The sequence below is a fragment of the Lampetra fluviatilis genome, chromosome 46 (assembly GCF_964198595.1).
Source record: "Lampetra fluviatilis chromosome 46, kcLamFluv1.1, whole genome shotgun sequence".
NCBI lineage: Eukaryota > Metazoa > Chordata > Hyperoartia > Petromyzontiformes > Petromyzontidae > Lampetra > Lampetra fluviatilis.
In genome coordinates this window covers 7,983,099-8,008,841 of record NC_136320.1, presented here as the reverse complement: position 1 = coordinate 8,008,841, position 25,743 = coordinate 7,983,099, and the positions used below count along the sequence as shown (strand labels likewise).

Sequence of the window (25,743 nt, the reverse complement as noted above, 5' to 3'; positions counted from 1 at the left end):
CGACACAGCCAATTAGTAAGTTTTGTAATGTAAAGAAAACGTGCCAATTAGTACCAGCACACCGATGTGTTAGAGAGTAAGCTCACAACATTTACAATTTGAGTACGACGTTTCGCTTGTGATTACAACCAGCTTCATCCGGCGATTTTCCATAATTTAAATAAATATAAAAGGTAAAGTTGTGATTATGTGTGTCTGTTCAAAATTTTTAGCGTACTTCCCAACATGCAACAAACTTGAAATTTGCCATGTGGGTACTTTCCAGACTGTACACCATGAAAAACATATTAAAATACACTTTTGCGTATTTTTTGGTGGGGGGGAGCTCAATAATGCATATATTTTTTGCACGGCAAGTGAACTGTGACGTCACATCTGTCATGTGACCCGCGCATGTGGAAGCGTAACGCATTGTAGTGTAGTGGTTAGCGTGCCGCGCTACGAACCCGCCGACCCGAGTTCGATTCCTGCTCACGGCCACCACTGGTGACAATTATTTCAACCGCTCCTGGGCCTCCCCTAGGTCGACTCAGCCTCAAACGAGTAACTGCTGTGGTGTGTGAACATCGCCACTGGGGAGACAAAGGCGGCTGGGCGTGGTGCTGTCACCCACCCCCTCGTTTTTAATAATTGTAAGAGGCAAGATGACGTCATCACTGTGTGCTTATCGAGAAGTTCAGAGGGTGGTTAATGTAATCATATAATTTGTAAATGTGAAAACATACAGTACGTATTACCGGTTGGGTAAGTTACAGTTAGTCAATAGATATAGTCTATAGTCTCACCGATGAAGCGCACGGATCGACGTAGGAAGGAGTTGAAGTTGCAGCCACCGGCGTTGATGTTTGGCTCCAGCAAGTGCTCACTGCCGCGCTTAATCAGCACGCAGTACAGGAGGCCTTCCATGAGCAGGATCTGCACAGAGCGGAGACCCGTGGGGGGGCGGGGGGGGGGGTGTTGCCTTAGACGCAGAGACGGATTTAGAACAATGAGGTGCTGTGGGCCCCCTGGGTGCGGTAATATATCATTTGTACATTTGGTTGTGGTCCAATTCTCACAGCGCAAAGGCTATCGCGAAAGCACTATGTTTCACGCACAGGCAGAGGCTGCCAGTAGCCGGGCTCGATGTTGTAATTTTTTGCAATTTCAGCGACTTGTGGGTAATTTCCCAAATTAGCTAAAAGCAAAAGGTCAAGCCATCACAGGCGGCCTTCCCATTTTTGCGAATGGCACCAACGGGATCTCCGACGTCCGCCGCAAAGCAGACGGCAGCGTATTTCATGATTTTAAATCTGCCGCGCGGTATTAACCAGGGCGGCCGCCGGTCCGCAGAAAAGCGGCGGCAAGCCCGTGGTGTCGCCTGCTGTACATTTGGAGTTTGCATGTCTCTCTCTCTCTCACCGTGGTCGTGCGGATTTTTCCCCGGGTCCTCCGGTTTTCCCCTTCAACATTCAGAATCGACATCACGCGTTTATAGAGTATTTGGCTGTTACACGTTTTCACACGAAGATGAACCACTTCGTGCTCGCGGCAGCTGTTGGCACAGTGGCACCCGGTAGCAGCGTCACTGCAGGTCCAGCGCGCGCACCACTCCACCACGGAGGCTCCCGGTTTGGGGCACCCCAATGACGAAATGTTAACTACCTCGCCTGGTATACAGGGAGGTCGTGGGTTCCAGTCCAACCCTAACACCTGTATATTGGGGGTTTGAATGTTCACTCTCTCCGTGGGAGTGTGGATTTTTCCCCGGGTCTTCCGGTTTTTCCCCTCCACATTTAGAATCAACGTGCGCTTCGAGTATTTGGCTGCTATACATTTTTACACGAAGATAAACCACTTCCTTGAGCTATAGTTTTGTGATAGCCCGGTCACTTCTGAAAAAGAGCTATATAGCTCAGTGGGCCTTACCTGATAGAAAAAAATATATATTAGGGATCTTTAGCCAGTATCAGGAATGATGAAAAATCAGAATAGCATTGACCCTTTCTGGCAATAAACACATATTGCGATGTTTAAACACCAAATAGATACATGCTCGCCTTTTGGCGTTCTCTGGTCTCAGACAAGGCCATAAAGAAGGTTGTCTGCGGTGTAGGCCAATCAATTTAGAAGACGATGCGTATATTATCAGTGGACGTTTGTTTGCATGTTTTGGCATAAGTATGTGTGGTTAATGCAGACTTGTTGCAGACCTTGGCGTTTCAACATCTTAACGCCTCCTGTTCTATCGCCAGAAAGGCTCAAACCTATTCTCATTGCTTCACCAAGAAAAAAAACCAAACAGACAGATAGATGAATCTGCAGGTGGATGGGTACCGACAGCGCAGGTCCTGCGAAGGCCAAGCTGAGGAGCATGAGGAAAGGCAGCAGCTCGTCTGAGGGGTCCAGGTAAGGCATGCTCAGCGACCGGTCGCGGCAGCGGAACCCGGCCTGCACCGGCTGGAACACGTCGGTGAGCTCCAGGAAGTAGAGCGACACGGCCGCAGACACCACCAGCGGCAGCTGCGTTTTCACCGCCAAGCCCCCAGGCGGTCAACGCCAGTGCATGGAGAGAGGAGGAGGGGGGTGAGCGGAGGTGAGTTTGTGTTTTGGGGGGTACGTTACAGAGCACGGGGAGCGGCGGGTGGGCGGGGGGGGGGGGGCAGCAGCCATGACTGAGACATCTGTGACAAAGAGCTTCGTAGCTCATCGGATTCTTCCAGTCGACATAAAGATTCTGATGTCGGAAAGTTTGTTGGGGGTGGGGGGGGGGTGTAATTTTAGGGAGTAGTTCCCTGATGGCTTTTACTTTTTGTTTGATATCGTGTCTGCTGAGCACAGAGGGCACCAGAGGCCCACAATGTCCAGTTGTCAGCAATTAACAGCACTCTGATTAAAGTTGTAAGAGACAAGAGTAGACGCATTTGTTTGCTTACGTCGAGGAATTGGTTAAGTTACAGATAGGATCTGTGAGGTTCACCCTCCAACATAATCACAGAGAAGAGGAGTTCTATCACACTATAGTTGAGCTAACTCTACGTAACGACAGTAGTGACGACTGATTCGGTGCTGAGCGCACTGCGTGTGCGCTGCTGTGTATTGAGAGGTTCCGCCATTGGCAACAATTGGCGTTTCTGTTTGCCCTGTTGACGACGGCGACACGCGGATTCAAAAAACGAAAACAACCAGGATTAGTGTGCGGATTGTTGAGGGTGTCTCTTAGCCGCATCAAAACAGACTGAGGGTGTCTGGGACCCTCCCACTCACACCCACAGTGGCAGCGCTGCTGCATTCAGAAACTTTAAAAACAACGTTCCTCATTACTCTTGGCATAGAGCGGCTCTTTTACTTGGACATGGTGTGTCAACAAATTTGGGAACTGCTAATTCAGCCAGAAACTATTTTTCCAACCTTTCTGGATACGGAAGAAAATGGCAGACATACCGAGATGCTGGATGTACTCGGACGAACTGACTTTTTCATCCGTGCTGAGACAGTGGTGGTGCATTTGTCAAATCGTTAGTTCAGTGGTGCATAACCTGCGGTGCACGCACCACCTGGGGGTACGAGATATCCTTTCTGTGGGTGCGAGACATGGCCAGATGTTTTTTAAGGTAAGTAATCGAAAACACAAATTAAGCATGGGCACGTAAGTACAACTACTTTGTTTCATCAAACCCCTGTGTTTATTAACATGAATCATTTGTTAACGATTATTGAAAAACAAATGGGTGCAAGCACCTAGTTAATTACCTTCAAAATGACACGTCATCCATATTATTTTTACCGCAAGATTTTGCTTCAAGGTGTGGAACGACAGATTCATAATCCAACTGAAGGCAAAAAAAATGTTCCATTGCCGGATTTTCCCGCATGCACAAGAAGCACCCTAGGGGATGAGCACATTCACTTCTGAATGGGCATCCGTCATCTGCTTGGTGCAGTGTACAAATGTGAGGCTCAAGACTTGGGGCGAAGTTAAATAAAACATAGTATTTTGTGCAGTATTTCGGCTCGGTATGCAGGAGGTCGTGGGTTCGATCCCGACCCTGACGCCTGTATATTTGGAGTTTGCGTGTCTCTCTCTCTCCTCGTGGTCGCGTGGATTTTTCTCCGGGTACTTCGGTTTTTCCCTCCACATTTAGAATGAACGTACGTTCAGATCATATGGCTGCTATAAATTTCCACACGATAAGCCAACTTCGACAAGCCATAATTTGTGATAGCCATGTTACTTCTGAAAGAAGAGCTGTCGTAGCTCAGTGGGCTCTACCATGGCAAAAAAACAAATAGTACATCAAATATAGACTGGGCTGAGACTGTGGAAATCATCTGGCTTGGAACTTATCTTCATCCCACGTGGGAGGCCTGGATTGGCGCTGAAATCTCAGAGGCATGGCTGCGGCACTTTGATATGAGAAGGGTTGTCTGACTCACCAACTCACTCTGCCGGTGTGGTTTTTTAACGGACGTAGTAAATTTTTCTTTATAATATTAATAAAATATAACGGATGCAGCCTTTGCTATTTAATACTAAGGCTTTCACGACCAATATTATGATTGATAATTAGCATACTACTTTGGTCGGGGGGGGGGGGGTTAGGTCACGTGAGCACAACGTAAGTTCGTTTTACACTCCACCGCTGGACACAGCCAAACGAATTAAGCTGTCACGTGGACAAAATGTGAGCATTGATTTTACTTCGAGCAAACTGGTAGGCAGAATTTTTAAAATTTGTTTCATTTAAGAAACTTGCCCCATTGTTTCAACTGCCGCACCGGGAGATGTGCTGTTGAGAAATTGGCACGGCGGTTGCGAGCGTGTGTGCGTGCGTGCTGCGGACGCATTCGTGTCGAGCGTGCGATTGTGCATCCATCTTTTTCCCCCACAAATTAATCCACGCGGAAATCTCAGAGAGCAGTGCACCTCGTGTTTTTGGAGGACGGCTGCAGAAATATTCTTCAGACTTCAAACAGAAAAATTCGCATCGCCTTTTTTTTTTTTAAATCAGCAGAGTGTACGCATTCAGTCACACTCTACTCTGGCATTAATTCTCGTGCGACAATCAAACCAATGCATATTTAACTATCCACGCTGGTACATAGCCATATTAAGTGCACACATTAATTGAACATGGTGATGATGTGTCGTCGTTGTTATTGTGCACGTGCAGTTATTTGTGGCCAGCCTGAGACAACCCAGTTTCAATTAGGTGTCTGAAACCCAGATTCGAACCCAGGCTCTCACCGCTCCGAGCCACGCGGCCTCCTCGTGGCGCGTTCACGTGCCGTTCGTCGGCATTGCCAGTAGCCGAGCGTTGCGAACGAATGCTCGTGGTGACACTTTCACTGACCTCCACGAAGTAGAAACATGGCAGCAAAGTGACGCTATCCTTGGACTGTCTGTGCCGCGGCTTGTCTTTGGTTGATATGACACGAGACATGTTGAATGTCATACCAGGATGGGCCCTCTCGAGATACGTCGGCAAACCGCGGCAGCTCCTGCCATTCACCACAACACAGAGACACGCGCGTGCGAACATGGATTTGTGTTATGGTGTGTGCGTGTTGGAGTATTGTATACGCGTGTGGGGAGCTCTGCACTACGAACCTGGTGACCCGAGTTCGATTCCCGCTCATGGCCAACACTGGTGACAATTATCTTAATCGGTCAAGGGTCTCCCCTAGGTCGACTCAGCCTCAAATGAGTACCTTGTGTGGTGTGTAAACATCACCACTGGGGAGACAAAGGTGGTCGGGTGTGGTGTTGGCCACCCACCCCCTTGTGTGCCGTGTCGGTATTCATAGGTGCTCGGTAACAGCACTTGCCCCAACAGTCTGTTAAGGCTTCATGGGGGATCTTTGTATATGTAAACATTCTATATGTAAAGGAAACATTTAATGATTTACAGCCCCTGATGTTAACTACTTGGCCTGGTATACAGGAGGTCATGGGTTCGATCCCGACCCCGATGCCTGCTGTACATTGGGAGTTTGCATGTCTCTCTCTCTTCCTGTGGTTGCGTCGATTTTTTTCAACAAGCGTTAAAATGTATTTGGTTGCTATACATATTCCACACGATAAGCCACTTGGTTGAGCTACCATTTGTGGCCAGGTCGCTTCTGAAAAAGAGCTATAGCTCAGTGTGCCCTACCTGGTAGAATAAATAGTAACTGCAGAATGAAGGTCTCCCCATGTTGTCTAGGTCATTGGGGTTTATTTGACCATACTTCACCATGCTTGCCACTGCCGGCTGGTGAATGTGGGGGGGAGGGGGTACACAAAACCGGTTGTGGACATATCTCTCGTCAAGGGTCACGCTTTCGCCTCGGATGACCGGTGGTCGCAGTGATCGTCAACGCTCGACCGTTGACAGAAATAGACGCAAGCGCAGATGTTTTCACCCACGCCCTCGTTGGTTTCACAAAATGAACCCTCCAACCCACGCAGGTTGCCTCGCTCGCAAAAGGGCGATTGCGCCCACACGGTCTGTCCGCTCTGCGCACTTAGTAAGCGGTGACTTGGCACACACCTCGGAGGATTCGCTTGTTCCTTCTTCTGTACGGAACACAGCGCATTAGCAGGATCATTTGAAAAGCACAGGAGGGGGAAGGCAACTAATGAAATGGAGCTGTCATGTCAAGTCAGGTGGGGACTAACGTGTATATGAGCGCGTGCTTGCATGGGGTGTAGCGGTTAGCGCGCTGCGCTACGAACCCGGTGACCCGAGTTCCATTCCCACTCAGGATCAACAACAGTGACGATTATCTGAATCGGTCCTCTGGGCCTCCCCTAGGTTGAGTCAACCTTAAACGAGCGCCTGGTGCGTTGAGCAAAACATCGCCACTGGGAAGACAAAGGCGGCCGGGAGTGGTGCTGGCCACCCACTCCCTTGTGTGCCGGGCCACCCTTCATAATGTGCTCGCTAACAGAATTTTGCCGGAGCCATCTGTATGGCTGCAATGGAAGATCATTGTGAACGCGGTGCCGTGCCTGTTTTGACAGAGTGTGTACATCAGCACAATAGCCTGGGATAAAAATTGCCCACAACGGCAGCGTAAATCCATATTTCGAAAATCGGGGTCCACACAATAGAGGGTGCGGCCCTGCAATGCCCTTGCTCACGTCACTGCTTGTGGAAGGGCCGCCACTAAGAGGGAGCTCTAGGCAACCCCACCACTGTGGTTTGTGATCTCCTCTTCCACACTGGCCAGAAGGTCTGGGAAGAGGTGGGAGTGTGTCAACGCTTCACCCCACCACAATGCCGCAACCTGCTGATCGACTCACTGCGGCGTGCCCGTTCAATACGGACAGGTCTGCAGACGCGCGGGGATTTCAAGAAACTTGCGGGAGATGGAGTTGTGCCGGTGCGGACCTCTGGATCGCAAGTCCAGTGCACTGCTCACCGTTTACACCACGACAGCTCCCCCCCCCACCCCCCAGAGTAAAGTGTAACCAAGCGCTCAATCCGTCCCACGTCCTGTGCTCGTGGCAGCTTCCCTTGATGGAATACATTTTTTTTTTAAAAGGTTCTCCCACGCAATTAAACGTCGTGAGCAGTTCACCAGCTCATGCAGAATGCATCACGAAGTTCTGCTAAATCCTGCGAATTCTGCTCATCGTTACATGCAGCGTCTGCCAGCAGTGTTTGCTTTTACATGGGGGTGAGTGGTGGGTTCTGGGGGGGGGGGGGGCAAAGAGAAACAAAATGTTCGATCAGAAACAAAATATTGGATGTCCCTTTCGACCAGGGGTCGTCAACAACTCTCGTGAGCCACGCGCGGCTCTTCAAGGACCGCCTCGCGACGTTGTTCATTCTTAAAATATGTTGGGGTTTTTTTGATTTACCAAATTCGATATAAAAGGCTGTTGTTATCATTTTCAGTTGCAGACTCCATGCTATAGACCATTGGTGATCTCTGCAACGGCCCCACTATGCTCGGGAGTGGATAACCACTCTCATCAGATTCAGCCAGTGGTCCAAAGTGGGTCGTTAGTGAGTCCTCTCCATTCAGAGTCCCTATTTGCTACTGGAGGAATCCGATGAGCTCTGAAGCTCTTTTTCACAGATGTCCAGCAGTTTTTACAGATGTTCAGTTTGTGCCTCTAGCCAGTAAACATGCCAGCGTAGAGTCAACGTTGGCACAACGTTCACGCAACGTTGAGTAAATGTTGAGCCAACGTTGGCTCAACGTTCATGCAACGTTGAGTCAACGATGAGCCAGCGTTGGCTCAACGTTCACCCTTACCTTGAGTCAACGGTGTAACAACGTTGGCTCAACGTTCACCCAACGTTGAATCAACGATGAGCCGACGTTGGCACGTGCCTGGAACCCATTGGGCCGACGTTGGCCCAATATCGGCAACATCAACAACAACGTCGCGTGTTTACTGTGCAAGGGCACCGAAGGCAAGTCTCAGTAGGGTAACGCGCGTGTGGGGCCGGCATCGATGGACGGTGCTTCTGTGCGCGCATTCGAAGGGCGACATTGAACGGCGTCACGAGGCATGCGAGTGCGGCGCAGGTTTGCCGCCCGCGAGCGTCGTGATGTGTCGAAGGCAACGCGTGGGGTGCGTGCATTTCTCGCGTGGATAATTTACAACAGCGAACATGGAAATGCCCACGCTGCAATTGCGCGTTGCTGTCTCGCTCGCGGAGACGATGGGGCCGCTAATCCCCGTCATGCCATCACAATTGACACTCGGGACATTTTGTCTCAGGCCCAATAAAATGTATGCTCTCTCTGCCTTTATCCTGAATGCTTTCGTGGGTGTGTGAGTGGTGATGCATAACTCCCCACAGGCACCAATGGGATTTTTTTTTTAATCTGTGGTTTTTCTTTACATACTTAACATTTCTTAAGAATGTAATTAATTGTAAGCACTTAAAGTACTGGTGATGTCATTGTGTAATGGTTAGCACACTGGACGTATGAGGTCGCCGGTTTCAGTTAGGGTTAGCCATAACCTTAATTAGTTCTGATGGCATGGCAGTGAAACAATGGTGCAAGTTTCATGCATGTGTGTGTACTCCTACCTCTTCTAAGGCGTCTGGCCAGCATGGAAGAGTTGACCAAACTACCCACTAGAGAGGCTCTCTACTGCTCCCCATAGCAGGGGCCCTCTTTTACCAGCAGTGGTGTGAGTAAGCAATTGCAGGGCTATACCTATACCTTTGCAAGCTCCGCATCTTGCATCCAAGTGTGTGCACATGGGACATATCGTCCTAATGCTACAATGAGTTTTTGGCTACTGTTGGTGCTGAACCAGTGGGTAAACATTCCATATTCCCACGGCAAGGACCAGTTCACTTCCACACGGGGCAGCCCATGTTTAATTTCTACCGAGTGATTGTTGTCTGTCTAAACAACTCCAGAGAGATGATGGGTTGGGTTGAACCCTTGCCGGGTCCCTAACTCTCAATTTAATCATGAGACGCCACACCGCTGTGCCCATCCGTGCCATATTTTGGTCACGTGACACACACAGCCAGGCTCGGTAATTGCCTTCACAAAGAGGTGTTGGCGCAGCGTGGAAATTAGCTCGGCAATGAACACCCCACCTCGTTCGTGATTAGCGTGGTCAGTGTTACTCCATAGCGGCGCCTTGACGACATTGTGAAATATCGCACTTCTTGGGTGGGCTGCGTGCACACTCATCCTACCTGTCATTATTTTGGATGGCATTTAAAGGTCCAATGGGCAATTTGTATTGCCAGCCACGTTGCTCAGTGGTCGGGGGGCGAGCGGGGACTCGCCAATCAGAGTTCAAACGCTGGTTGGGGGTGCGGTTGATGACTCAGCTCATCATCCCTGTGGGGTCGATAAAATATGACCACTTTGTGCGGAAGTCAACCAGTAGTTTTCCTATGGATAGACTCAGCCCTGACATAGAAATGTGGATTTTCCACTCCTGGCTCGGAGCTGTAAACAAGAGATCGACACCACCGCAATGCTCGTTTCATTCGAGTACGAGATTACTGTAACTGTTTTTTATTTAGATTGAATGTTCTTGATGAAGATACAGTATATTTATTTAGAAATTACATTTCTAATTGTTTCCAACGGATGGGATCGATGCTGCTGGCTGATGGTATAGTGGTTGGTTGATGTTTTTTTTAAGCATATCATGAAAATGTTTCGTCATCATTATCATCATCAGCAAACACCGCCTTTTGATTAAAATTAATAACGCTTTGAGTAACGGCCCATTTCTAGACAAGAGTGAAAGTGGGTTTTGACCTACACTTATTTGTAGATGTAACTTTTCCCAATTACTTAGAAATCCAAATTTACTTCAGTTCATTAATATAATTTTGCATTAGCTCCGCTTAAGTGGAAAGCAAACCATTTTAACTACATTTAAAATATTTATTTTTTCAATCAGTGCTTCTAATTCGTGTCTCGTGTACGCTTTATTGGTGAGTAATGTAAGATGCTCTACAGTTTATATAGATACAGGAAAGGGGTGAAGTTGTGTGCAGTTGTGAGCACATTACGCAATGAACCTAACGCCCTGAGTTAAATTCCTGGCCATGGCTAAACACGAGTGGCGATCACCAACCTGCACTGGCCAGTGTGGTGAAGTATGATCAACAAACAAAAAAAATCCCATAACCAACAAAACTGTGGGGAGGTCTTCATCCAGCCGTTAATTGGGAAAAGGTTGTAATGTGTCTAAGTATAATAAAATGAGAATAAAAAAATCATGCAGGAAATTAATATTCCGATGTGGCTGATAACTTGTCCGGGTTGTACCACGTGTCACAGGGGACGTGATGTTCGATGTTCTAGACCACGTGCTTGGCAGCATCTTCGAAATCGAGACGTCGGACATCGTGCCCCCTGCATCAAGCGGTAGCTGCACGCCGCAGGCGCGAAAAGGCCCGCTCGGCTTGCGCGCATGTGTGTGTCTGTGTCCCCAGTGACTTATCCACCTGGGAGTGACAAGGCCAGGGCACTTGTTCATGTCCTTCCAATCTTCCCCATTCACGAGTAAATTGGACAAGTAGTGCCACTACAGCAGGCACACTTTGTTGACAAGACTCGTGGAAAATTGAACTGTCTAGGCCTCTAGGGGGTCTGCTGTATGGATAGCGTCTCTGGGTGTCAAAACAGTCACGAGTGCTTTTTTTTATTTGCTCAAAAGAGTGTTTGAGATACTTTTCCACCCTCGATTTGTGTTCCTGATCTCGTTGTAGAAATTGCACATCCCCATGGCAGGGACCAGCCCTATCAATAGCACGATGACTGTGGACATCCCATGAAGATAAAGTAATGCTTGTATTTGTATGTGTTTTTTCTTTTTCCTCCGGTTTTAGCTGCACCACCGATTGGCACGGTTGGCTACGTACGCTGCTAAAGAAATGTTCAATGTATAAGGGCAGTCAGTGTTGAGTCTATAGGTGCAGTATTGAATCTATAGTGCAGTGCTAAGTCTATAGTACAGTGTTGAGTCTATGGGCAATGTTGAGTCTATGGGCAGTGTTGAGTCTATGGGCAGTGTTGAGTCTATGGCGCAGTGTTGAGTCTATGGGCAGTGTTAAGACTATGGGCAGTGTTGAGTCTATGGGAGTGTTGAGTCTATGGGCAGTGTTGAGTCTATGGTGCAGTGTTGAGTCTATGGCGCAGTGTTGAGTCTATCGGCAGTGTTAAGACTATGGGCAGTGTTGAGTCTATGGGAGTGCTGAGTGTATGGGTAGTGTTGAGTCTATGGTGCAGTGTTGGGTCTATGGGGCAGTGTTGAGTCTATTGTGCAGTGTTGAGACTATGGACAGTGTTGCGTCTATGGTGCAGTGTTGAGTCTGTGGCCAGAGCTGCCTCATGTACAGGGGAAGTTGATTCCAGTGGAGGGGAGCAAGGAGGGAGACGAACCGAAAACGGGATTGGGTCGTTGGAGGAGGGACAGAGAGAGAGGATGAGAGGGGCATGGAAGGAGACGAGGGAGGCAAGATCATCGCATTAGTGGGATCGGCGATGTGCAGAGTCCTTCATCCAGCAGTGGATCGATCACAACTGCTGCTCCTGCAGCCTGCCGCTAATAATAACGATTCTGATTTTATTGACCGCGAATGAATGACGGGCTGAGCTAACAATTTACCCATGTCATGATTTTATTACGTGGACCTTGTGAATTTTGAGCACGTGCACACACACGCACGCGCATGCGCACGGACGCACACCGCTTTGGCTATCCTGATGATGCGAGTTGTAATTACTGGAGAAACGTAAATGTTGTGGATTTGCTTTCCAACACACCGGTGTGCTGTACTAGTACACGAATTGGCACGTTCTGTTTACGTGACAAACCTTACGAATTGGATGTTGTCTGTTGGCGGCGGTTTTAACGACACATTCGTTTTAACGACACATTTATATATTCACGCAATCGAAGCCAAAAAAAACAACAACGTATTATGGATGATATTGGTCGCGAAAGCCTACGCGTTCAAGTGAAATGTCGGTCTCTGAAGGCGGGTTGCCCTGTCCACGTGGTTAACGTGCGCGTCCAAAAACATGGGCTGCGGGTTGCTTTGTACGCGGGTGACGTCAGCCCTTGCCCGAGAGGGCCTCTTCTCTCTCTCCTCTCTCTCCCACGCACTGCAACCCTCCCCCCCAACTCCTTCTCCTCACCTCCCACCCACCCCCCCCAATGCCGGAACGCCACCCTCATTGTCATGCAGACTGCGCATGGGCTCAGAGACAAACACGGAGCATTCCCCAGCCAGCCAGAACGGCCATCCCCGCCACACGCTGGCGCTGAATCAATTCCGGAATTAATAGCCAGCTGCAGTGTTGGAGCCAAAAACGAAGAAGAAAGAAAAACAATCCGAAGCGCTTGCAACGCCATGTGTCACTCTGAAATCTACTTTCATCATCATTATCAACCATGATCAATTCACTGCTGGATTAAGGGCTGCCCCCCCCACCCCCCGATCATCACATCCTACGATCTCTCACGACCATGTGATGTGACAGTGAACCCACGCACGAGCCATACTCATCATCATCACTTTCAGCCACGTATAAGTGCCCAAGGCCCACGCACTTTTATTAAGTCTGAACGATGTCTGCCTTTATGTGCAAGACTATGACCTTCATGTCATTGATTAATTGTCAAGCACCCAAGATGTGTGCGGAATAGCTATTGTAATATTGGATTATAGCCCTCTATGTCAATTCATTGCTGGACAAAGTCCCCCCCCCCATACTGCCCCACGCCTAGTGAGTTTGGGTAATAATTGCGCCGCTTGCCCAGACAGCTGTTGAACGTATTTATTTTTCACTAAAACATGTTGTTGGAATAGTGTTCGGCGATAGCAATAGACGACCACGTGATCGGGTGAAATTAATCAACCTCTTAATGACTGGGAGTTTAAATTGATTTCAAATCAATGCTTTTTCAGAGACTTCCCCAGAAGGGGGGTGTGGGTTCAGTCAGGGGCATTATTGTTGTTGATATGTCAATATTGTTGCTGATGTTGTTGATATGGACAACAGTCTTGTTGTTGAGGTTAATATGTCAATATGGTCGTTGTTGATATGAACAACAATCCGATTGATGTTGATGTCAATATTGTTGTTGATGTTGTTGATATAAACAATAATCTTGTTGTTGAAGTTGATATGTGAATATTATTGTTGATATGTCAATATTTTTGTTGATGTTGATATGGATAATAATCTTATTGTTGTTGAGGTTGATATGTCATTATTGTTGTTGATATGGACAATAATCTTATTGTTGGTGATATGTCAATATTGTTATTGTTGATTTGATTGAAAGTGGGCCAGCAAGTGTAAATGGGAAATGAGTAGCAAGGCATCCATTTGGATTGCAGTTCAATCTAGTCATATATACCGTGTGAATGCATGGGCGATGCTACTTGTTCAGAATTGTGTTATCTTTCAGGAAATGTCAGGACAACACAGCTACCATCATGAACATGGGTGATGCAGAAAACATGCTCATTGGCCTGATTTCAAAAACCTGTTCAATCATTCTACACCTATAACAGGTTATATGCTTCTTCTTGGTTCTTTCGGTAAAGTCACGTAGAAGGAAAATAATAAAATAATAAAAATAAAACATAATAAAATAATTCTCACAACGTTTCGGCCACAACGCAAGCAGCCGTCTTCATGTGGCCGAAACGTCGTGAGAATTATTTTATTATGTTTTATTTTTTATTATTTTATTATTTTCCTTCTACGTGACTTTACCGAAAGAACCAAGAAGATGAATCCCTGCAGTCACGAAAGCTTTAAATCGAAATTTAGGTTATATGCTATACTACTTAAAATATTTGATATTCCATTAATTTAAAATCCACCAATGATAAGAAGGTTTTCCTCCGGTCATGGGGGATTTTGTTCCATACTTCACCACACTGGTCAGTGTGAGTTTGGCGAAGTGTGCGGGGAAGAGATCAAAATCAATTGAGATGCCAGTCACCATTGATGCGAGCCGTGGCTGGGAATCGAACTCGGGTCGCCAGGTTCATAACGCAGCACGTGCTAACAGCCGTATCACCGTTCCACCGCCTAGCGTGATATATTCAGTGTAGCACTGTTCTGGAGGGCATTACTGGCATTGTGACAATAACATTAGACATTTTCAATCAGATTATGGGTCGTGGAATGGTGGTCCGGTGGTTAGCGCGCTGCACTTTGAACCCATACGGATTGTAAACTCATTCTTTAGAACTGCTTTTTTTGCGTTTAGTTTGTTGTCCTTCCCCCGCACCTCCTCCGATTAGCACGGTTGGCTACGCACGGTACGAAAGACTTTCAACATATTCTTAGGGTTTTTTCGGTAAAGTCACGTAGGTAAAAACATTAAAAAGTAAAATAAAATAAAAAATAAAAAAATAAAAATCACGACGTTTCGGAGACAACACGAGCCTCCGTCTTCAGGTGGTACCGTCACAGCCACGACAGCTATATCAAGTAAATGAGAGATTGCAGGAGTTACCACTGCGTTTATATAATGGTTGGAGAAGGTGGTGGGGCAAGGGCCGCATACTTATTATTAATATGGTAAGGTGAGGCTTGAGACTAAGAATAGACTGCATAACAAAGGCTTTCAACATACATACACATGGAGTTTGCTGAGTTCGACTCCTGACCACGGTTAACATCAGTTGCGAGTGACATCTCAGCCAATCCTGCCCCCCCCCATTTCCCTACACTAAGCCGCATTGCCCAGCATGGCGAAGTGATGGCCATCAAACACCATGGCTTTCTTCATCCAGCAGTGGATTGGCAATAGGCTGTCAAGCATAACACGACGCAAATTACATCCCACTTGCAATATGCAATGGCCATCAAGGTACTGCTCATACCGGAACGATGATTTTGCGATTGTAGTGGTATGTACCTTGTCACGTTTATGTAAAATATTGGCCCACATTTTGACAGCTTCATATTGTGCATGCTCTTTGATATTACGATAATACGAGAAAAAGTGTTCCCTCCTATTTCATTTGCTTGTCACAGGCTTCCTGATAGATTTCATTTGAAGTCCCACTTTTCAGCTGCTAACATAGTCTACATACTGTGGAAAAACAAAGACACACTAAATTTCGATTTAAAGCTTTCGTGACTGCAGGGATTCATCTTCTTGGTTCTTTCGGTAAAGTCACGTAGAAGGGAAGTAATAAAATAATAAAAATAAAACATAATAAAAGAATTCTCACGACGTTTCGGCCACAACGCAAGCAGCCGTCCTCAGGCGAAGAATGATAATGTCTCATTCTTCGCCTGAGGACGGCTGCTTGCGTTGTGGCCGAAACGTCGTGAGAATTGTTTTATTATGTTTTATTTGTATTATTTTATTACTTCCCTTCTACGTGACTTTACCGAAAGAACCAAGAAGAAAAAAGACACACTATTTTAAGTCTACCCAGTGGCTCAGAAAGCACTTTGTCATTTACCAATTTCACACCAGCGGATGCATTAATTTCCTCTTTATCTCACGCATATACAAACAAATTACACAGATTCCCCGTGTAGCCTTTTAACAGGCTGTTGGGACAGCTGCTTTTAGTGAGCCCCTATGAAGGCCGGCAAGGCTCTCGATGGGGTTGTGTGGATAGCACCACCCCAGGACGTTTTTGTCTCCCCCCCTCCAATGCTGCTGATATTTACACACCGCACCGGGTACACATTTAAGGCTGAGTTGACTTAAGGGAAGCCCAATAATCGCCACAGCGGGGTGACCCGCACGTTGAAGTCAGCACACGGTGCTCTGAGCTCGGCCACCTGAGTTCGATTCCTGGGACCCACGAGTGATATTTGAACTGAAAAGGTAACCCACCCCAACCCCCTCTATCACCTTAAACCCGTACAGACCAGCGTGGTCAAATATGGTCAACAAGCCCCCCTCCCCATAACAGGCACGACGTAGGTAAGAGGCCTTCATCTAGCAGTGTTTTGATAAAGGATTGTTAGTATATACACACATGACACGGCGATGGTTATGCATTAAGACACAATCGACATGAACATCAGTAACGTATTCATTCCGTTGGCAACGCGTGTATATTGTTACGGGTAATGTTCAAAGCGGCGCGTGCGAATATCAACGCGTGGTTGACGGATATTTTCATTAATTCACTATAGTACGTATTTATACATATATATGTAAGAAATGCGGCATCCACAGCCTTACATGATCTTCGAATTGTCAACCGATGCGTACCCGTGGCAAACCCGTACAGCAGAATGCTCAATGGATCATCACCACCACCACGAATACCATCATCATCACGAACATCGTAACATCCCATTGCTTTGGTGACATTACCTTCAATGCATTTGCATAGCAGTCGACGATGAGATGTGACCGCCGTCTAAACCTTCGACACATTCACGTTATTCAGGCAAATTAGGACTCTGTGTGTGTCACGCACTCACTCGCTACACTCACATTACACGATTGTGTGTGTGTGTCTTACACTCACATTACACGACTGTGTGTGTGTGTCTTACACTCACATTACACGACTGTGTGTGTGTGTCTCACACACACATTACATGTTAGTGAGTGTGAGTGTGTCTCATACTCACGTGTTAGTGTGTGTGTGTCACACTCACACTACACGACTGTGTGTGTGTGTCTGTGTGTGTCACACATTACACCATTGTGTGTGTGTCACACTCACACTACACAACTGTGTCTGTGTGTGTCTTACACTCACATTACACCACTGTGAGTGTGTCTCACACTCACACGACACGACTGTGTGTGTGTCTCACACTACACTCACATGTTAGTGTGTGTGTCTCACACGACACGACTGTGTGTCACACTCACATTACATGATAGTGAGTGTGTGTGTCACACTCACACGACATGTTAGTGTGTGTCTGTCACACTCACACTACATGTTAGTGTGTCTGTCACACTCACACTACATGTTAGTGTGTGTGTCACACTCACACTACATGTTAGTGTGTGTGTCACACTCACACTACATGTTAGTGTGTGTGTGTCACTCTCACACTACATGTTAGTGTGTGTCTCACACTCACACTACATGTTAGTGTGTGTCTGTCACACTCACACTACATGTTAGTGTGTGTCTGTCACACTCACACTACATGTTAGTGTGTGTCTGTCACACTCACACATCACACGAGTGACCTACTTACGAGAGGAGATAGAGAAGATGCTGCCGCTGGATTTCGCGTCGTCTGGCCCGCTACAGTGCTACAGTATACATATACTATACAAATGTACTGCAGTTTATATACAGTCTATATATACTGTTTATATATATATATATACAATATATATACTGCAGTGGGTATGTATGCCGGAGTAGAATATCTATTTGTCCACACCGTTTTACGCCGGTGTATTAATACACTTCAGTGTTTGCTATCTAATACAACTGAATTCGATACACACTATGGCGATGACGGTGCGTGAAAGAAAAGTATATTAATATATGTTTTAAAAAAATCGTAAAATATATCGTGGCCTGGGTGTTGCGTCTTATTCCGAAGCTCGCGTGTATACGAATATGAACGTAAAAAAATGTGTCTCTCTCTCTCTGTCTGTCTTGGGGAATACAAACGATGGAGTCGAACGCTCGGCTTCTTCCGCAAGCTGTCAAGCGATCCGTCAAGATTGACGTGCGTCGGGAATTATGACGAAGTCGACGACGAGAACGGCGACGACTTTGGCGATGGGTAGAGAACTGAACGGCGGTCGTAATCACACCAAGGGCGCGCCATTGCCTTGCCTTCGATGTATTCCTCCACCCCCAACACCACCACCACCACCCCCATTCAATGCTCGACTTGGAATTCTCCAACCTTTGAAAATCCTCACCCCTCCCTCTTCCCTCTCCTCCTCCTCCTCTTCTCACGCCCAACCGCAGCAATTGTTACAATGGTGACCTGGCGTGCGACGTTCGGTCGTTTCAATAAATTTGCCCATGCAAAAGTATTTAAACAAACGAATAAAACATATTTCCGAGCCGTCGCTGTTATCCCCATTGTGCCACGAGAAGAGACATCCGTTCGCATCTCTCGCAGAGCGAGGTTGCATTGTGAAGCCCTCGGCCCGCGGAAGCGGACATCGAGGAGCTGCATCTGAGATGCCGTGCAAGCGAGCTCCGCGTCCACACCGTGCAGGGCAGCACTTTCCCACTCGTTCTGCATAATGAGAGTAGTAATGTTCGACACGTTGACTTTCGCGACCAATATCATCCATAAGAGGTTTTTTTTTTACTGGGTTAGATCGCGTAAATATATTAAAGTGTCGTTAAAACCCGCCACCACCCGACACAGCCAACTAGTAAGGGTTATCACGTTAAACAGGAAAAGCCAATTCGTCACTGGTACAGCACTGTGTAGTGTAGTGTATAGTGTAGTGTATAGTAGTGTAGTGTATAGTAGTGTAAAGTGTAGTGTATAATGTAGTGTATAGTGTAGTGTATAGTAGTGTAGTGTATAATGTAGTGTATAGTAGTGTAGTGTATAATGTAGTGTATAGTGTCGTGTATAGTAGTGTAGTGTATAATGTAGTGTATAGTGTAGTGTACTAGTACAGCACACCGGTGTGTTGGAGAGCCAAGCCACAACATTTACAACCTGAGTACGACGTTTCGCCAGTAATTACAACTATCTTCATCAGGCGACAACCTATGTGCTGTACTAGTGACGATTTGGCCACGTTCTGTTTACGTAACAACCCTTACTCGTTGGCTGTGTCGGGTGGTGGCGGGTTTTAACGACACATTTATATATTTACACGATCTAATCCAGTAAACACATTCCTGCGGAGGGAGCTGATAGGAACGTTGGGTTGCTCGGTCAATGGCCAGGGTCAACGGCGGCGTGGTGTATTCCGCAAATATGGCCGACTGTGAGGGCGGGCACAAGCCGGCGTGAGTAGGTTAAACGTTGAGTTTTATAAGGGCACCACGGGGTGACCCCCCCCACCCAGCTCCACCCTCCCCACCCAGCCCCTCCCTCCCCACCCAGCCCCTCCCTGCACGACGGACCAGTAAACACCCTGCATTATGGAGAGTAACAATGTTCGTCGCACAGACGCTGCACGATGGCCAAATGAAGTGCACAATCACACTGCACTTGATGTGTCTTTTGTTCTCGTGCAGACACTGGTGACAGAGTTGTCTCACCGCTGCTGGATGACAGGGCATCATTATTATTATTATTTTTGTTTACCATCCTTCTCTACGCTGGTCAATGCGTGTCGGTGGTGAAGGCGGGGAACATCGCTGTGGGAGCATAGAAAGTACTGTACAGTACAATTTTTTTTACTCCACTGCCCTCTCCTGCCCACCACTTCGACCACAGCAGTTTGCGACTGCACCGAGTATACTACTATACACGTGTACAGGCATACATCTACGACGAAATAAGTATTTAAAAAAATAATTGCTGAATGTTTCTAGATTTGACATTTTCGTGACTGCAAGGATCCTTACTCTTTGGTTCTTACGGTAAAGTCACGTAGGTGAAAATAAAAAAAATATATTAAAAATAAGATAAATAAAATAAATAATTAAAATAAAATAAGAAATGATTTTTTTTTCACCTACGTGACTTTACCGAAATAATTAAATAGTATGTGTGCTAAATGATTTGGAAATGTGTATAGCTTTAGATTCGTGTATGTGAGACCTTACCTGGAAAATTCAGTCTCGAAAACTCCTTCTTGTCCTCTGTCAATAATGTCGACTTGTAACGCGGCGCTGCACGGCATTCGCTCACTCTCAACGAGAGAGACTCCGACTCAAATGAAAAGGCATCGTCAGTCGAACGAATGTACCACAGTACCTTAACTGATCTCGTCAGGGAGCGCAAAGCATCACGCGAACTCCGATATAATCCTCGCTGTGCTCTTGCAAGAAGCACTCCTGCGGCCGTCTGGAACGCTCTTCCTTTCGATGTTACGAAGCCACTGATCTAGATTGATAACGCATGCTTTTCTTGCTTAGTTTGTTGTCCTTCCCCCCGCGCCTACGTACGGTGCGAAAGAAGTTCAACACACAGGACATATCAGTGGGAAGGCAGCAGTCAGGCAGTGAGCCGGTGCTAGCAAAAAATGTCCCAAGGGGCCGTCCATAAATGACGTCACGCACATGGGGGGGGGGGGGGTCAGACATTTGTGACGATGTGTGACGAGGGGGGGAGGGGGTTTGAGAAATGTGACGTCACATCAAAATGCGAAACTTTAAATAAATATAGACAACACGTTCTACTTAATTAAATAGACTTTTTAATAAATGTTTTCTCCTACAACATCAGAGTGCAGCGCCACATTAAATACGCACTACAATGACAATAGTTTAAAGCGATTTGAAGCATGTTTTATTTGGGGGGGGGCAGAGCTTTGTGACGTCATTTTTGACTTTTTGTGACGCCGTGTGACGAGGGGGGGGGGAGTTAAAAATCGTCCAAAATCGAGTGACGTCATTTATGAACGGCCCCCAAGCTCTGTGGTCCTCTCTATATATGAAAGGATAATCGTCCAATTCATGAGTGTTTTACATGTGGGAGGAAACCAGGCTAAGGGCAAACGCTACCATATTCAGATGGAACAGTTGACTTCAACAAATTGGTGTATCGCCGTTTCCAGACGAGCCACGGTATGGCACCTGTACGCCCACAGGGAGTTGCACAGCAGCTGTGCCATCCACCAAACCCACAGTGCTGGCTTACAGAGCACGTTCCTAGTCACTACCAGCACCGGTAGCGTAACGAGCGTGGGGGCAGGCAGGTGGTGCCTTGCTCCTCTCCCCACGGTGGCCAGTGCTACGATTTGGGGCCCCCTTGACAACCACCATGCGATTTGTTTTGGACAACCGTGTCAAATAACCAAAAAATATTAAACGCGGTTTATTTAATTTTTAATTAAACGCGGTTTATTTTTTTTAACGCGGTTTATTTATTTTTATTTTGAAGATAATGCTTTCATTTACATTCCACGTTTTTATTTTGATGTAATTAGAGGAGAAACGTGTTTGGCTTTCGCAAAATTGCGCAAAACAAATACTGTCGCCCCACCTGACCGATTTTCGCACCTCCTGAGCTGATGATGTCGTTACTGCGCCACTGGCCAGCATTCTATCCGTCTTCTCTGTTATATCTCTGGAACAAAATTTACTGACTACGTGATGCGCATGTACCACTGCACTGTTGTTTGTACAGTATCTCGACAATATACAGTTGTATTTAGAAGCTCTATAGAAAGCGCACTGATTGAATTGTACTATACGTTGTGCCTCATGGGGTTCGCTTATATTATCAGCTGGCCTATATTTTAAAAAGCCTCTTAAGTCACGTCGAGTCCGCGATATTCATGAAATGCAATCGTGCGCAAAAGCACTCACTGCAGGGCATTTTCAGAGGGAAGGAAAAAATTCGTTCGTCAATTTGAGTCAGCGCCGATTAACTTTGGCCTTCCGTCGCGTGTGGAGACAAAGTTCAGTTATTTTTTTAATATTAATTTTTACCGGTGCATTTAGTGTATGTTCATCATTATCATGAGCCATAGCCAATCTACTGTTGGATGAAGTGCCGGCTCCATGTTCCAAGCAGCCATCTAACGTCAGTCCTACGACATAATCTACCGACCTGCACACGGATCGTTTTCATAGCTCCATCTCCTTTAGGTGGGAATCTTCTTAATGCCTCCTATGTGGAGTGGAGTGGTGGCGCAGTGGCTTGTGAACCCAGCCACCTGAATTTGATTCCTGGCTAAGGCTAACATCAGAGGCAAGCAACATATCACATTAACCAATTTAATCTGACCAGCATAGTGAAGTCTCGTGAAATAAAAAGGTATGACCAAAAGATGCGGGGAGGTATTCATCCAGCAGTGGATTAAGGGCTGTACCCAGCCCAGAGCCTGGCTTTTGTTAGATGGAATCAAAGTACCACGCCAAATGATCAAAGGGGCTGGGTCCAACGCCGTTGGTGATATTGAGAAACCAGTGGAAATTCCACATTCATATGACGGGAAGCAATGTTTTATCTACTCCTGGTTCTCATTCCGATGAGATGTGCCTCTTGGATATCAGAATAAACCCCAAACAAAACATCATCAGCCATGGTGAAATGCACTGCTGGATGAATCTAGTGTCATCTTTCACCATCCTGCAATGTACTACTCCGCGCAGCAGCTGCTATAATACACGAGCTGATTTTATCGCTCCATCTCCACATTCGATGTCCCATCGGATGCGTTCGGTTCCTTGGCTACCACTCCGTTATTATTCTTGACCATGGGCCCACAGCCATGCCATCGAGCCACATATCCTGCCCAAGTCCACTTTCGGGAACAGTATTAATTGTCTCGATTTAAAGCTTTCGTGACTGCAGGGATTCATCTTCTTGGTTCTTTCGGTAAAGTCACGTAGAAGGGAAGTAATAAAATAATAAAAATAAAACATAATAAAACAATTCTCACGACGTTTCGGCCACAACGCAAGCAGCCATCCTCAGGCGAAGAATGAAACACCCCAAGCTTGGAGCGTATATTTAAGCTGGGTTAGAGGGGGGGGAGGTGGGAAGAAGAGCGCCTAAACAAAATAATTTGCATATCAAGAGGAATTCAGCATATGGAAAATGCGTAGGAGGTGGGCGGGGGGGGTTCCAAATCAATACTATGCCCGTGCATTATGCAGGATTAGCAGCATCAAAGGGGGGGGGGAAGGGGGGGAGCATTAACAAAGGAAAGGAATGTTAATAGTATGTAGCTGTAGTTACTAAACAACCACGTAAAAAACTACAGTATAAACTGCATGACAAACTAAAGTATAAACTACATAGTATCATCAGTAAACTTACTATACTCTACAATAAGCTGAGTTACTAACAGTAAGTAATACATGAAAAATTCTACGTTGTAAAAAATTATATAATATGCTTCCATCTAAACTTTATTCTCTTACATCACACGCGTCTATACCGTACTATATACTTCCATAGGCAAAACCAACATTAAATTACATACTGTATTGCTATAAACCACCCTATACCTTATACATTTTTAATATAACACTATGTATTATTCTACCCACCCTAATGTGTATCAAAATGGTTTATTACGTCCTTCCAGTGATTGCTAAGCCAGAATCCATCTTCTCGGTTAAAATTGTCTCTGTGTTTGTAAATGTGGATCGCCTCATGTACGAATCTCTCATGATAGCCAGATGGCTTGCAGAGAACCTCTGTCTTGGAGAAGTCAATGTCATGTGAGCCCACTGAGTTGTAACAGTGATCTGCCACGGCTGAGGTGTTTGTCCTACAGTGTTTCAGGTCAGCTTTATGTTCACGGATGCGGTCCGAGACATGTCGTTTGGTTTCCCCAATGTAACTGCTACCACAGAGGCAACTTAGTTTGTAGACACCAGGGTACTGTATGTCTGGAACCACATCTTTTACAGACGGTACCAGATCACGGATTTTATGTACTGTGTTGAATCGGACCTGGATCTTGTGTTTAATCAGGATTTTGGAGATCTTTTTTGTGACCCCAGCAATGTAGGGTAAGGTGATGGTCTTGAAAGGCTCCTCAACAGGATCCTTCTTGGTGGTTGGAGTGATGGCTTTGCGGATTGTGTAGTCGGAGTAACCATTAGCCTTAAGAGCTTGGCGTACGTGTTTGAGTTCACTGGAAATGTGTTCATGGTCGGAGATGCATTGGGCTCTATGATATAGAGTCTTGATGAGGGAATTCTTCTGGGATGGATGGTGGTGGGAATCCGGTTTTAGATAAGCATCCGTGTGGGTGGCTTTCCTGTAGACAGAGTGGCTCATTGAACCATCAGGTCTCCTTTTGATTAGGACATCCAAAAAGGGTAGCTTGCCATCATTTTCGACTTCCATGGTGAATCTGATGGCTGGGTGTATGGAATTGATATGGTCGAGAAATTGGTCTAGAGCAGGCCGGCCATGTGGCCAGATGACAAAAGTGTCGTCTACGTACCTCTTCCATAAGGTCGGGCGTAGAGTGGCAGTCTGGATGGCGTCCGTCTCAAATTTCTCCATGAAGATGTTGGCTACAACCGGAGATAAGGGGGAGCCCATTGGGGTGCCCTCAATTTGCTTGTAGAAGGTTCCATTCCAGGTGAAGTATGTATTGGTTAAGCAGTGTCTCACCAGGGGGGGTACCCCAGCATTCAGTCCTTGATGAACCAAGTCTTCAATGATTGCGATGGTGTCAGGCACAGGCACCTTGGTGAACAAGGAAACCACATCAAAACTGACAAGCAGGTCGTCTGGGGACAGGGCAATCCCCTTGATTGTTGATACCAGGTCAGTAGAGTTTAGTACTGCAGAGGTGGTTTTTCCAGTGAAAGGCCGTAGGATTTCGGACAAAAAACGAGCCAGTTTGTAAGTCGGGGAGTTGATAGTAGAGACAATGGGACGAAGAGGTGTATCTTCTTTATGTATCTTTGGCAAGCCGTACAATCTTGGTGGCCTGGCTGCAGAAGGTTTCAACGAGAACTGTTTGGTCTGATCAATTAATGCGGTTGAAGCAGAAATGATGTTGTTGGTTTTGGAGACGAGGCTGTTGGTGGGGTCTCTTTTTATTTTTGTATAGCTGCCATCGGTGAGTAGTTCTTGAATTTTGTTGTTGTATTCTATTTTGTCCATGATGACAGTGGCATTGCCTTTGTCGGCTGAGAGGATGACAATGTCATCCCTCTTTTTTAATTGAGCTAATTCAAAACGCTCATCTTTGCTGATGTTGCTAGCTGGCATCTTAGCGTTTTTGAGGGTTACAGAGATTTCCGATCTTGCTACGTCTGCAGCGATGTGACTCAAGCCCTTGAGAGCTACATCTACTCGAGCAATTATATCATTAACTGGTATGTGTCTAGGTGTGACTGCAAAGTTTAGTCCTTTAGCTAAAACGGATTTCAAACCTTCAGAAATAGGACTGTTACTGCGATTAATTACGACTTTGTTAACATCTAGCTTTTCAATGTGTGGGTCCGGTTTCTTGTTTGAGAGGCGGTTGAATTTGGAAATCAAGTTGTCCTTACATTTAGTCGACATAGCGGCAGCTGAAGAGGCAGTCATTTTTTCCACATGTTCCCAATCCGATGTGGACATTGTTGCACTCAAGGATAAGTGTGATTTATAGAGTGTCTTGTCTAACTGATCTAGTTCGGTGCGCGTAAGTCTGATTTTCTCTGAGATAAGAGCTAAGCTAGTTCTAGACAGAATTCGTTTCGCATTAGAAGAAGTTACAGCAGCAGATGTTAGTGTAAA

General features: G+C 46.3%; 1 protein-coding gene across 3 annotated transcripts in view; it reads right to left on the bottom strand.

Moving 5' to 3' along the window:
• The window catches only part of LOC144947733 (phospholipid phosphatase-related protein type 4-like), a 30,657-nt gene extending 12,396 nt beyond the window's left edge, over window positions 1-18,261 (bottom strand). Inside the window, exons 1-4 of one of the 3 annotated variants that reach the window (XM_078877063.1) lie at window positions 17,635-18,261; window positions 5,334-5,481; window positions 2,317-2,502; window positions 786-915 (exon numbers count right to left, since the gene is read on the bottom strand). In XM_078877063.1, coding sequence (XP_078733189.1) covers window positions 786-915; window positions 2,317-2,502; window positions 5,334-5,435 — 418 coding nt within the window. In that variant the 5' untranslated portion in view covers window positions 5,436-5,481; window positions 17,635-18,261. Of the gene's footprint in view, window positions 1-785; window positions 916-2,316; window positions 2,503-5,333; window positions 5,482-10,737; window positions 10,959-16,786; window positions 16,831-17,634 lie in introns of those variants that run through there. The other 2 variants (XM_078877064.1, XM_078877065.1) reach the window with 2 other exon arrangements.
• Window positions 18,262-25,743: the final 7,482 nt, after the last annotated feature.